The 12,875-nt window shown below is 45.5% G+C and overlaps 1 protein-coding gene across 4 annotated transcripts in view; it reads left to right on the forward strand.

Annotated features, from left to right (window-relative positions):
• Positions 1–12,875, forward strand: part of RPS6KA2 (ribosomal protein S6 kinase A2) — a 452,256-nt gene that overhangs the window by 413,757 nt on the left and 25,624 nt on the right. For all 4 annotated transcript variants that reach the window (XM_025381624.1, XM_025381625.1, XM_025381626.1 and 1 more), the window contains 2 exons: positions 2,232–2,362; positions 4,060–4,185. In XM_025381624.1, the coding sequence (XP_025237409.1) occupies positions 2,232–2,362; positions 4,060–4,185 (257 nt within the window). The remainder of the gene's footprint in view (positions 1–2,231; positions 2,363–4,059; positions 4,186–12,875) is intronic.

Below are 12,875 nucleotides of genomic sequence, written 5' to 3' on the forward strand. Positions count from 1 at the left end.
GGCCATCTGTATGTCTTCTTTTGAAAAATGTCAATTGATGTCCTCTGGTCAGTTTTTAATGGAGTTATTTATTTTGTTGTTGTTGTTGAGTTGTTTGAGTTCCTTGTAAATTCTAGATATTACTCCCCTGTCAGTTGCATACTTTGCAAATATTTTCTCCCATTCTGCAGGTTGTTTGTTCATTCTGTTGATTTCTTATGCTGGTCTTAAAAGACTTTTTCTTTTTCTTTCTTTCTTTCTTTTTTTTTTTTTGAGATGGAGTCTCTGGAGTCTCATTCTGTCACCTAGGCTGGAGTGCAGTGGCACGATCTCAGCTCACTGCAACCTCCACCTCCCGGGTTCACATAATTTTCCTGCCTCAGCCTCCCAAGTAGCTGGGATTACAGGCACACACCACCACACCTGGCTAATTTTTAAAAATATTTTTAGTAGAGACAGGGTTTCACTATGTTGGCCAGACTGATCTTGAACTCCTGACCTTGTGATCCACCCACCTCAGCCTCCCAAAGTGCTGGGACTACAGGTGTGAGCCACCACGCCCGGCCCTGAAAAGACTTTTGAAGTATTTGCCTAGACCCATGTCCAAAAGAGTTTTCCCTAGGATTTCTTCTAGTATTTTCATTGTTTCAGGTCTTTCATCACTTAAGTCTTTAATCTCTTAGTTGATTTTTGTATATGGTGAGACATAGGGGTCCAATTTCATTCTTTTGCTTATGTAAACTAATTTTCCCAGTATCATTTATTGAAAAGAGTGTCCTTTCCCCACAAAGTTTTTGTCAACTTTGTGGCTTTATTTCTGGGTTTTCTATCCTGTTCCATTCATCTGTGTGTCTATTTTTATACCAGTACCATGTTATTTTGGTTACTATATCCTTGTGATATAATTGAAGTCAGGTAATGTGATGCTTCTAGTTCTAGCTTTGTTCCTTTTGCTTAAAAGTGCTTTGGCTATTCAGGCTCTTTGTTGGTTCCATGTTAACTTTAGTATTGTTTTTTCTAATTCTATGAAAATGACATTGGTTTTTTGGTAGAGATTGCATTGAATCTGTAGATTGCTTTGGGTGATATGTTCATTTTAATGATATTAATTTTTATGATTTATGAGCATGTGCTGTTTTTCCATTTGTTTGCGTCCTCTACAATTTGTTATTACTGTGCACTTTTGAAAGTAATTCTGTAGGATAAATTCCTAGATGTAAAGTTGTCTTCAGAGGACATGCAAATTTTAAAGTTAGCTTTAAAAGTTACCTTGACTTTCCAAAAGATTATGCCAGTTATGCTCCCTCCTACAATTATAAGAGTGTCCACCCCCTAGCCAAACCCAGATGCGACTGATTTCTTTCATTTTTGTTAATGCGTTAGGCAAAAGTGTTATCCTATTTAAATATGTGTATGCTCACTCCCTAGAGAGATTGGGCATCTTCTCATGCCTGTGGCAGCTGTCAGAATTCCTTCCTTTGAGTATTTTGCTCTTTGCTCAGTGATCTCTGGGAGCTTTGGGGCAATAGAGAGTTTAGCCTCTCATCTGTTATGTATGATGCAGATTTTTTTTCCCCACGAGGCATTTATCCTTTTGTTTTTCTTAATGATAAACTTGAAATGGGATCAGTCTCATGGCAGTCATGCTTTTGAACACAGATCTTACAGAGATCAGAAAAATCTTAATGGAAAGGGAATTCCTCCTTTTGTACGCTGCCTTGCTGTGGACAGGAGCAACAATGCCCAAATGTCCTTGAAGAGCAGAGCACGTGCACAGCACACACGCAGTTACGCAGCTGTGGGCACAGGGTGGGACCTGTGGAACCTAGAGACCAGATGCTAAGGATATAGGATTCATGTTCACTGACAATTCCATCCTGAGGTCATTGGTGCCTTCTTAATTGAGTCTGGAGTGGGGAGGGGTGGAGGACTGTGGTCAAGAATATAGAGTAAATCCAGAAGTTAGCAAACTAAAAGATGCCATCAATGATAATCCTAAAGTTTTTGTTCTGGGTATTTTTGCCATTTAAAAATCAGATCATTAGCACGACCCAAAAGAAAGTAGTTTCATCTGGTTCAGCATTTCTACATGTGTGTTTTACCTTTTCCTCCAACACAGGCATACACCACGCGCACATACACACACATGCACACATGAATTGCATACACATACCACATGCACACACACTATCGCTTCACCCCAGGGTCACCCAGCTTTCATGGCATCTGAACTCTGCCCCTGTCACCTGCAGACTCCCCTGGTGTCCCCCCGAGTGCAAATGCTCATCACCTGTTTAGAGGATTCAGCTTTGTGGCCTCAAGCCTGATCCAGGAGCCCTCACAGCAAGATCTGCACAAAGTCGCAGTTCATCCAATTGTACAGGTAACTGTGTTTGCCTGCAGTGGGTTGGGGGCAAGAGGGCACTTGGATGATGGGTGACTCTGGTGTTCCCTGTGACCTCAGTCACCCGGGGGTTGGGTGCTTAGGATGGGTGGACTTTAATCACCAATTCTTCTTCCCTCACACTTCCCATTGTTCTGAGTGTCTGCCATGATGGTCCCTCGTGGTAGTCCCCCATGGTGGTCCCCATGATGATCTCACGTGGTGCTCCTTCATGGTGGTTCCTGTGATGGTCTCACATGGTGGGCCCCCATGGTGGTTTCCAATGGTGGTCCCTGTGACAGTCCCCATGGATACTCCCCATGGTAGCCTCCTGTGGTGGTCCCTGTGGTGGTCCCCATGGTGTTCCCTGGGGTGGTCCCCTGTGGTGGTCCCTGTGGTGATCTCCCTGGTGGTCCCTATGGTGGTCCCCGTGGTGATCTCCCTGGTAGTCCCTGTGGTGGTTCCCATGGTGGTCCCTGTGTTGTCTCTGTGGTGGTCCCTGTGGTGGTCTCTCATAGTGGTCCCTGAGGTGGTATTCATGGTGGTTCCCATGGTGGTCACTGTGGTGGTCTCTGTGGTGGTCTTCCATGGTGGTGCCCATGGTGGTCTCCCTGTGGTGGTCCCTGTGGTGGTTCCCATGGTAGTCCCTGTAGTAGCCTCTTGTGGTGGTTCCCATGGTGGTCCCCATGGTGGTTCCCATGGTAGTCCCTGTAATGGTTCCCATGGTGATCTCCCTGGTGTTCCCTGTGGTGGTTCCCATGGTGGTCCCTGTAGTGGTCTCTGTGGTGGTCTCCCATGGTGTACTGAGCCCTTGCTCTTACCCTACTTGGCATTTGTCTGAAAGAGGGAAGGTCAAGCCCTGGGAAGAATGTCACTATGGTGTCTATGGCCAGAGACTGGAGCATCTTCACTGTGTGGAGTCCAGCCAGGACCCTAGGATAGCAGCTTAATTTGTGGGTATCATTTTCCCATGATGAAATGTAATCTTTGGGAGGTCTTTGGAAGGTGCTATTTTTATAATGAGTTTCTCGCCTAATAAATGTAACCAGAATACAGAGAATTCTAAGAGATTAAACTTAATTAAACTTAATTCTAATTATGATTAAACTTATTTAAGAATTAAGTCCGGGTAAGTTGGATGGCATTGCATTTCCATCCTATTTCCTTCCCTGTGGCCTTTGGAGAAATACAGGTGTGGAAAGTGGACGTTGTGACAGAGCAGGCTGCCATGGGTGGCTTTCAGAGCAGGTGGGTGCGGCTGCTGTATGCAGGTCAAAGCAGGTTGTGACTTGGACACTATGGAGTCAGATTTCCAATGAGATGTTTCCATCCAGAGCCTTGCTCTGCACACAGGCATTGGAGCCACACACCCAGTAGTTGCCAGCACTTGCTTTTCACTTTCAGATTCTCCTGCTCTCAGATCTTTGCAAGAAACATACCAGCCAGTGGACACAGAATGGCCTGGTGTCTAAAAGTTAAGAGTCATAGCCCAAGGAATCAGAGAAGTTGAGATTTAGGTCGAGAACATCACAAAGTAACTCTGCAGCCTTGGGCGGGGGGACCCTTGAGCTCCCGGGCTCCAGACACTCGGGTTCACAGTCGGCACCTCTCTTCGTCCCACACTCTGTGTGCGTGTAGCTGCCTCATCCCCTCGTGTGAGGGTTCCAACAGCTCTTCTTCTCTCGGTCCCTCTGCAGCAGTTACACGGGAACAACATCCACTTCACTGATGGCTACGAGATCAAGGAGGACATCGGGGTGGGCTCCTACTCAGTATGCAAGCGATGTGTGCATAAAGCCACTGACACCGAGTACGCTGTGAAGGTAAGGCAGGCTGCTGAGCACGCAGGGCCCTGTGTGAGTGCAGCGCGTGGGAGCACGGAGCATAGGAACACAGCAGGGCCCTGTGTGAGTGCAGCGTGTGGGAGCACATATGGTACGTGGGAGCACGGAGCATAGGAGCATAGCAGGGCCCTGGGTGAGTGCAGCACGTGGGAGCACGGAGCATAGGAACACAGCAGGGCCCTGTGTGAGTGCAGCACGTGGGAGCACGGAGCATAGGAACACAGCAGGGCCCTGGGTGAGTGCAGTGCGTGGGAGGACGTATGGTACGTGGGAGCACGGAGCATAGGAGCATAGCAGGGCCCTGGGTGAGTGCAGCGCGTGGGAGCACGTATGGTACGTGGGAGCACGGAGCGTAGGAGCACAGCATATGTGCTCGTGTGCTCAGCTGTGCAGTGACTCCAGCAGGGACACCTGAGCCTGAGTGAACATTCTCTCTATTTGCCATTTTCCAAGCTCTGATATGATGGAGTTCAGTTTGCTTTGATATGCGGTTACCCATTAAAAGGTAGTTTTGCAAATCAGGAATATTTTCAGTCATATCCACCACGTAGGGACTGAGCACCTCTGGTAGCTTTGTATATGACATACACCAAGAGAAAAGTTTTGGGGCCCCAATCTTGAGAAAATAGAGTTGGGGAACAGGTATAGAATTTGGCAAGGAAAGGAAGGAAAGAAAAGAGGGAGAAAGGAAGAAAATACTTTAAAGAAATAAATAAGCTTGTATTATTCACAACAAACTTTGGCAGAGAGTTAATGGTTTTACTGCCAACCGTCAAGAATAGTATAGAGAAACAATTCTTTATAACCCTATTTGGCAATCTCTACATAGTAACTTTAGCTTCTGTAATTGTTGCTGTTTAAATATTTGATCTGGCAATCCAGAATACCAGTTTCTAGAGATTTTTGGTTAGTAAAATGTAGATTAAAGGTAAAGTTTCCTGCTAAAATCAGAATCAAATTTATGTTTAAAAAAAAAAAGATACATTGTACATCCTTTCTAAAAGACAGCAAGAGACACTTGAAACTCCGCCCCTTTCCAGTGGAGCTGAACCCCAGGCTGTCGCAGAGCGAGGTCCCAGCCTGTGCTGCCATCGTGACTGGGACCTGCCCTGCTTACCCAGACACGTCTGTAGCACACGATGCTACACTTGCCCTTCAAAGAACATCTGCCCAGCCAGCAAGTAGTGTAAAAAGAGTAATTTTCATCAACTGTGATTCTTCTATACGCTGAAAAGATTGTTCAGAATAATGACAACGTTGAAATGACCCAATCCCATCCTCACTTGCCCAGAGCTCTACTGAAATTTTGTGAAAACAGGTATTTCAAAAGGGTGGATCCTCAAGCATGGCCTGGGATCCTCAAGCATATTCACTGGGAATGCCTACCGTGTTTCTTGCACTGGGAAAACGCTTTGCTGTCACAAACGACGCCAGCCGAAAAAAAATCTCAGGTCCCTTGATTTTGTTTGGGTCAAGAATTTATGGATTATTGACAAATTTATCTTGAATTTCTCAAACAAAAAAGAAAGTTTAAATATGGAGAAATAATCAGTTTGTGATTTGCTCCGATAGCATCTCTGTGTTTAGTCTGCCCAGAGTCTTGAACACATCCAGGAAAGGTGAAAGGAAGGAAATAGATCATGATTTACAGTTCCTGGAACTGTAATTGGGTGGAGACTGCAGTGAGCATTACTGTCATGGTAGAATGTCCACCCGTGGTGTAAAGAGCAGGAGAAAAACAGGTTTTGTTATGAAGTGGTTGCCTCTGCAGCCTGGGGCATGTAAGCTTCATGCGTTTCTAGGATTTGGATTGTTGAGACTGGTTTGTCCTGCTCCTCTATCTCATTAGGAGAGTGTTTTAAAGGAGAACTTAGATGGGCACCTACCATTTGCATATCCAGGTCTTGTTCCTGTGTCCTAATGTTCCAGTGGTGAAGAGTAGACCTCTATTCTGCCTTAGACAAGAGAATTTCACTTGTATTTTGAAACATATTTCACATATGCTTTGTAAGCCTACATGGGCTCCTTGGAATTTTTTTCTGTCTGGGTCATTGCTCACAGAATTTCTTTAGGTTGTTTATCGGGTAACAGCAATCCCAGAAACAATCACTGCTTCCCAGTGAGCTCAAAGAAACAAGCCTGTGGGTTGGTCAGCCCAGCAGCCACGGTGCCCTTCTAGAAACAGCCTGCTACTGTGAGGCAGATCAGCCCCCGTTTTGTGCCTCTGCAAGTAAATCCCCCAGTGACGAGGCGATGGTGTGTTTTCTCCTAATATTCCCATATCCAGCTCTTATATAGACGCTGTCTGAATTCAGTTTTGTTACACAGCTTGTAATTCAGTCCCTCAGTCCTCAAAGATCTTGTTGAGGTCAAACTCTGTGGAATTTCAGCAACAGCTCTCGAGAAGCCAGACACTGTGACTCTGGCCGATGGTAGAACAAAGAGCCTGGTCTTCCTGTTTCTCTTTCACAAACCTTGAAGTTCCCTGGACAAATTTGGCCAGCGGACATGGCAGGGATTTCCCTTGTCCCTTCTGAGACTACAGTGGGTCATAATGTGTGGTCTGGAAGATGCATAAATTAACCAAGCACGGGAAGGTGCAGCCCCATGAAGGGCCCCGGACTTTTCAGAGAGATGTGGCTCATGGTCCAGAAGGCTCCTATAACCAGAGCCATTTCAGAAGCACGTTTCAGCTGGCCAAGGGAGTGGTGACAATAGGTTCATTTATCTGTAGGTAGACATGGTTGTTTAGATTTCCTCCCAAGATGAACAAGTTGGCATTTCTGTGCAACGAGCTTGTTAATTTAGAATGGACCTACTTGTTACCAAAACTGCTTTGACCAGTGCAGAGCACTGTGCGGTTTTGTTTTCAGCATTTCCAGGTGGAATGTAGTTGAAATACTTTCGGCCTTTGTCTGTATCCACTGACTGGTTCATGAGAAGCATCATTCCCACCTATTGATGGACGGACTAAGAAACAGCAAAGTTCAGTGACTTCTAACATGACCCAGAACTAAGCATGTGGCAGCTGGTTGTCTGATATGTGAGTTGGATCTCAGTTCAGCAGATGTCCAGCCGAGATTGTCACTAGAATCCAGCTTTACCACTCCCAGTTGCCGCTTGAGCCATATACAAGCCCACCTACCCCTGGCTCATGGATAAAAACGGGGTCTGCTTCAGAAGCAGTCCTGTCAGAGCCAGACAGGGGATCCTCCCATTCAGTGGCATGGATGACCCAGAAATGTCCCTACCGAGTAATGACAGAAAGAGGAATGCAGCAATCTTTACTAAACAATGAGGAGATTGACCAGAATTGATGGATTCTGCCCAGGGCAGTCATATTCATTTGGGGTGACTGTGGCCCCCAGGGGACACCGGCAATGTCTGGGGACTTTCTGGTTTTTACAGCTGGGGCAGGGGCTCCTGGCATTGGTGAATACGGGTCAGGGAAGCTGGTTAGCATCCTGCAGTGCACAGGACAGCCCCTACAACCTGCTGCCCCAACGAAAGGTTGAGAAGCCCAGCCTCAGCATCCTTGTGGGTGAGGGCAAGTGTCATGTAGATAAAGGCCAGGAGGCTGATATTTTGGAGATGGGGATGGAGTTTTTCTTCTTCCTTGAGTTTCTGATGAGTCCTTTAGCAACAGGATGATGATTGCCCAACAGCTCAGTGTTCCCCACGTGCTGCAGGGCAGCCCCCACCCCACTGTGACTGGGCCACGACTTAAAGTGCAGGCCCTTCTAAGAGGAGAGTGGGGCCATCTCTTCACCTCTGTGAAGGTCAGGTACGGAGGTTCAGAGTGAATATGGAATCATAGTAGTTCTCACATTCTTAGAATATCATTATATTTTGCTTTAAGTTACTTCTGCATTTTTGCAGGTTTCTGATTTTGCTGCCAGAGTTACCCTGAAACATGTAAACTACATTTAAGGTTCTACTTAAACCAGTTTACCCGAGTAATCAAACAACAAGATTGTTCGATTTGCATTTATTTTCAGCTGCATTTTTCACTTGAGTCCCTGCTGTATGCTGGGTACTGTGCTAAAGGTGGTGGGAAGTGATAGCTCGAATTAGTCCTAATTTTAGTACCGATTCGAGCTGTCACAACCTCCAACACAGTACCCAGCTTACAGCAGGGGCTCAATTAACATGGGCTGAATGACAACCTGGATTCCCAGGCTTGTCCCTCCCTCTCGACTTTGGCAAACAACAATAGAATGTCCAAGATCCTTCACTGGGGCAGTCTGGCCTCGGGCGGGAGGACACTGACCCTCTTCCTTCTCACACACACAGCATCGTTTCAGGCTGGACTTGATGCAGCGCATTCTGCCAGTGCCCCCAGCCAGTGCTCTGATGGTTGAATGAGAAAAGCGATTATGTTCCCTCAGCGCTTCCTCTTCCTTTTATCAGACACATTGTAGATGAACAGATGTGCCCTACTTTCTAATAACTACGAACCATTTTATTGGGACAAAATAGCTAAGTAATCTGATGTAAAACTAAAGTACGCCTTTGTTTTTATAACCAATCCAGGGAGACTAGTGGTGGGCGATGCAGTTGTCCAGGGCTTCAAAATACCATGACAGATGGCTGCATAGCTGTCCACGCATTAGGGCACCCTGCATTTAAAATAAGATTCAAATAGAAGTAACTATTAAGTGTTGGAGGTAATCGTGATCCAGGAGGATTAAAAGGGAGGGGAGAGGTGTATTTGAAAGGAAAAATAATATTCCTATTCCATCAAAGATGCTGTGTTCACTTTATAAGAATTGAGAGAGGAAATTATTTGTTTTTATTTTATTCTTAGGTCTTTGTTGCTTAATGGAATTAGGTACATATTCTAGATAGTGCTGATTTGTATAAATGGAAAGATTCCTGGCATTATATTGGTGGGGGAATATGTAGGAATATGTAAATATATACAGTTGGCCCTTGAACAACACGAGGTTGAATTTTGAGGATCCACATATGCAGATTTCTTTCAGTAAATACATTGGAAAATTTTTTGGAGATTTGTTACAATTTGAAGAAACTCACAGACAAACCACATAGCCTAGAAATATTTAAAACATTAAGAAAATGGTATGTCAGGATGCATAAAATATACATAGATACTAGTCTATTTTTATCATTTTCTACTATAAAATATACACAGATGTATTATAAAAACATAAAATTTATCAAAATTTGTGTGCTCCAGCATAGACCATACATGGTGCCATTTGCAGTTGAGATCAATGTAAACAAACATAGATTCAGCATTAAATCATAGCTGCATCAAATTAACTGTGGTGAATACGGCACTACTGTAAGAATTTCACAGCGGCCTTCCATTGCTGCTGTAGTGAGCTCAGGTGTTGGAAGGATCCGCTTTAAATGTCCTGTGACACTCATCATCTCCATGTGAGCAGTCTGTGTATCCAGGGAATTGGGAATAGCCGTAAAAAATGGTATCTTGTGGTTCTCATGTATTTTTCACCCTGTTTAGTGCAGTACCATAAACCTTGAGTAACACCATAGAACCCCTAAGAAGTGCCATGCCACTAGGGACGCTGTGTGTGCTCCCAAGAAGAAAAGTCATGACATGACCAAAAAAAAAAAAAAATAAGTTGAATTATATGATACGTACCCCAGGTTGAGGTCTGCAGCTGTGAGTCCCCCCCCTTTTCAGACAGACGATCCATCTTGTGAACAGACGGCATAAACTCACTATATCCATAAATACAGAACCATACACTGAACATATTTTCCTTACGATTTGCTTAGTAACATTTTCTTTCCTCTAGATCATATTATTACAGAATTTGTATTAAGAATACAATATATAATACATATAACGTACAAAATATGTGATAATGGACTGTTTATGTTATCAGTAAAGCTTTAAGTCAACAGTGGGCTATTAGTAGTTAGGTTTTGGGGAAGTCAAAAGTTATATGTGGATTTTCAACTTCTTGAGGGGGTCGGAACCTCTAACCCCCATGTTCAAGGGTCAACCGTCTACACATATCAGAGCTAATTCACTACAGAAATGTTAGCTTGTGTCACTAGTATCTCCCTTTCTCATAGCTTAATACAGGTACCTTGAGAGAGCTCTTGGCCATCTCTACTAATGACTCAAGTTCTTATTTATTATAGATGTCATAATAGGCATAAAACTACATCACTCGAGTGTCGGTTTTGCCACCTTGACCCTCTTTTGCAAAACACCAACGTCAGTACATATATGAAGAGGAAACTGCCTGAGAACTGAAGTTTCTGAGACCAGGAGCTGCAGGCGTTAGATAGAATGGTGACGAGAGTTACGAGGATGACGGGAGTAAATACTTCATACTCAGTATATGCCAAGCACTGCTATAAGTGCTCTGTATGTGTGAAGTCACTTAATCCTCACAGCACCCCACAGTGTAATTATTTTCATTATCCCCATAAGGGAACAGAAACTCAGAATGGTTCAACACATATACGAGAAGTCACAGCCGGTCAGTGGGAGAGCAGGTTCCCTTCCAAGCAGTCAGACCCCGAGTGCACACTCTTGACCCTGTCCAGCAGACCCACTCCTCATAAGGCGGGGAGCCCCAGTGTTCCGTTTCAGCCAGATGCTCTATGCCTCTCAGAGTACCCAAACCGCGAAGGAATGAGGCAGCGTTCAGAGCAGATGGGGCTGGGCAGTAAGGCTGGGCTTCAGAATAGCTGGGAAGTCAAGTCAGGAGACCTGCAAGAAAAATCCATTGTTTGATAAACAGCCAAGGTCCCTAGGCTGTAAGGGGAAGGTGTGCCAGGTACAAGCGGAGCTCTATGTAAAATCGCACCTGAGTCTCCTGGTCTCACGAGTCTGGGTGTACCCCGGTGGAAGGTCCTGCTGCCACCAAGTGGGCCACGGTTCAGCTGTGTAAGCGCTGAGCGGCAGCCGGGCCGCTTCCTCCAGCTTCACCTCTGAGGGCACAGCGCACCTAGTTCCTCCAGCACTCAGCTGCGAGGCCCCTAGCCAGGGCCCCGGCACCCGGCAGCGGCTCCAGCTTCCTTCCGCACAGCATTCAGGATGGTCTGCGTTCATGTAGACCTTTGTTTGCAGTCTGTGCTCCGAGGTCACTGGCAGCACTAGCCCTGGCTCCTGTGGATCACAGCCCGCTTGTCCTCAGGGCAGCGCCTGGGCTTGTTGCAGAAGCTACATCTTGAAAGAGCCCATGGCCTAAAGCTGGGCGCTGCAGTGAGCTGCACGGGGCTGGAGAAGGAGAGGACTCCAGGGAGCTTGCGTTCAAGCTGACTCCGCAGGATCCAGTGCCAGGTCCTGCAAAGAATTCTAAGCCATTGAGAAAGCAGCAGATGGCTCCACCATGGGGCTTCCCAGTATCACGTGGGGCGTTAGCTGCACCGGTCCTGGGGAAGAGAGGTGGCTGTGCTGCTGTGTCAAACCACTGTGGCCAAACCTGGAAAGAGAGAGGTCAAGGCCAGTCCTGTCTTTAGGGATCAAAATGCATTTTTTATAGAAATCATGTGAAAATTTGAAGCAAAGAGAAACAGCAGTTGAGAGGTGAGCTATGTGGAGGAGCAACATTAACCATCTTGAGAACGGTGGTGGTGCAGAGACAGACAGAGGCTGTAGATGCCTTCACAGCCACAGCGGAAACACAGAGAAAGGAGCCTTCACAGGCACAGAGGCTGGGACTAGGAGCAGGTAAATAAAATAGAAAAGAGAAAAGAAAGAAAGCAACATTTAGATGGACAAGGAGGGAGACTGGGTAGCTTTGGTAACAGATTGCATGACTGAGGAAAACGGTGGCGTAAATTTCTCTTCCACCAGAAGAGACTTAAAGAAGACGGGAGAATGATGGTATCGCCTGCCAGAACGGCAGCTCTGTCCAGCCTGTGTCTCTGCACAGGCATTCTCTAATCCAAGAAGCTCCTCAGTGGAATTGGTTGGGCAGTTGTATTTCCTCGAAACACACATTGGGAAGCTGCCTTTGTGGCTGATTTAACCCTTTGCCCATTTTCCCCAGGAATACTCACCAGCGGCACTTGCAGCGGCAGCGTTTGCCCCGAGATAACTTTGCCGCGAACTATCTCGCTTTTATTATTATTTTTGCACCGCTCTCTAGTATACTGACTTTGGAAACAAAGGACATCATTCTATTGATAGTATTCTGTTTTTAGTAGCAGCATTTCCATTTACAGAATATAGTCGTCATCGATCGTTGATAATGTCAAATCCTAGAAAACGTAGCATTCCTACAGGGGATGTTAACTTCGTTCTGAAAGAGTTGTTGGCCAAAGATTCATTTGATGAATCCAATTTTTCCAAAATAGACAATTCTGATGATTCACACGATTCTGATATTAGTTCTGTTTAGAAATAACTCCAGTAACAGTTTTTAAATTTTATTTTCACATTGAAAATCAGTCATATTTGCTTCGGCCTCAATGAATGTGTTTATGTAAAATTAAATGAGTGCTGGCAGTGAGCTGCATGGTTTTTTTTTTCCCCCAAAAGAGAAAGGCTTAATGTGATTGGCTCATGGTTTTGTTTCTCGTATGCTCAGCCCCTCCCAGCAGGCATGCGGCGGAAGACGGTCATCAGCAATAAGATGTAGCGTGTGTCTCCTGCCCACTGCCATGTCCCCGAGCCCGTCTCACAGGCTCCCACCCACCAGCCAAAACTTGGTTCTCAA

Source organism: Theropithecus gelada, chromosome 4 (assembly GCF_003255815.1).
Source record: "Theropithecus gelada isolate Dixy chromosome 4, Tgel_1.0, whole genome shotgun sequence".
NCBI lineage: Eukaryota > Metazoa > Chordata > Mammalia > Primates > Cercopithecidae > Theropithecus > Theropithecus gelada.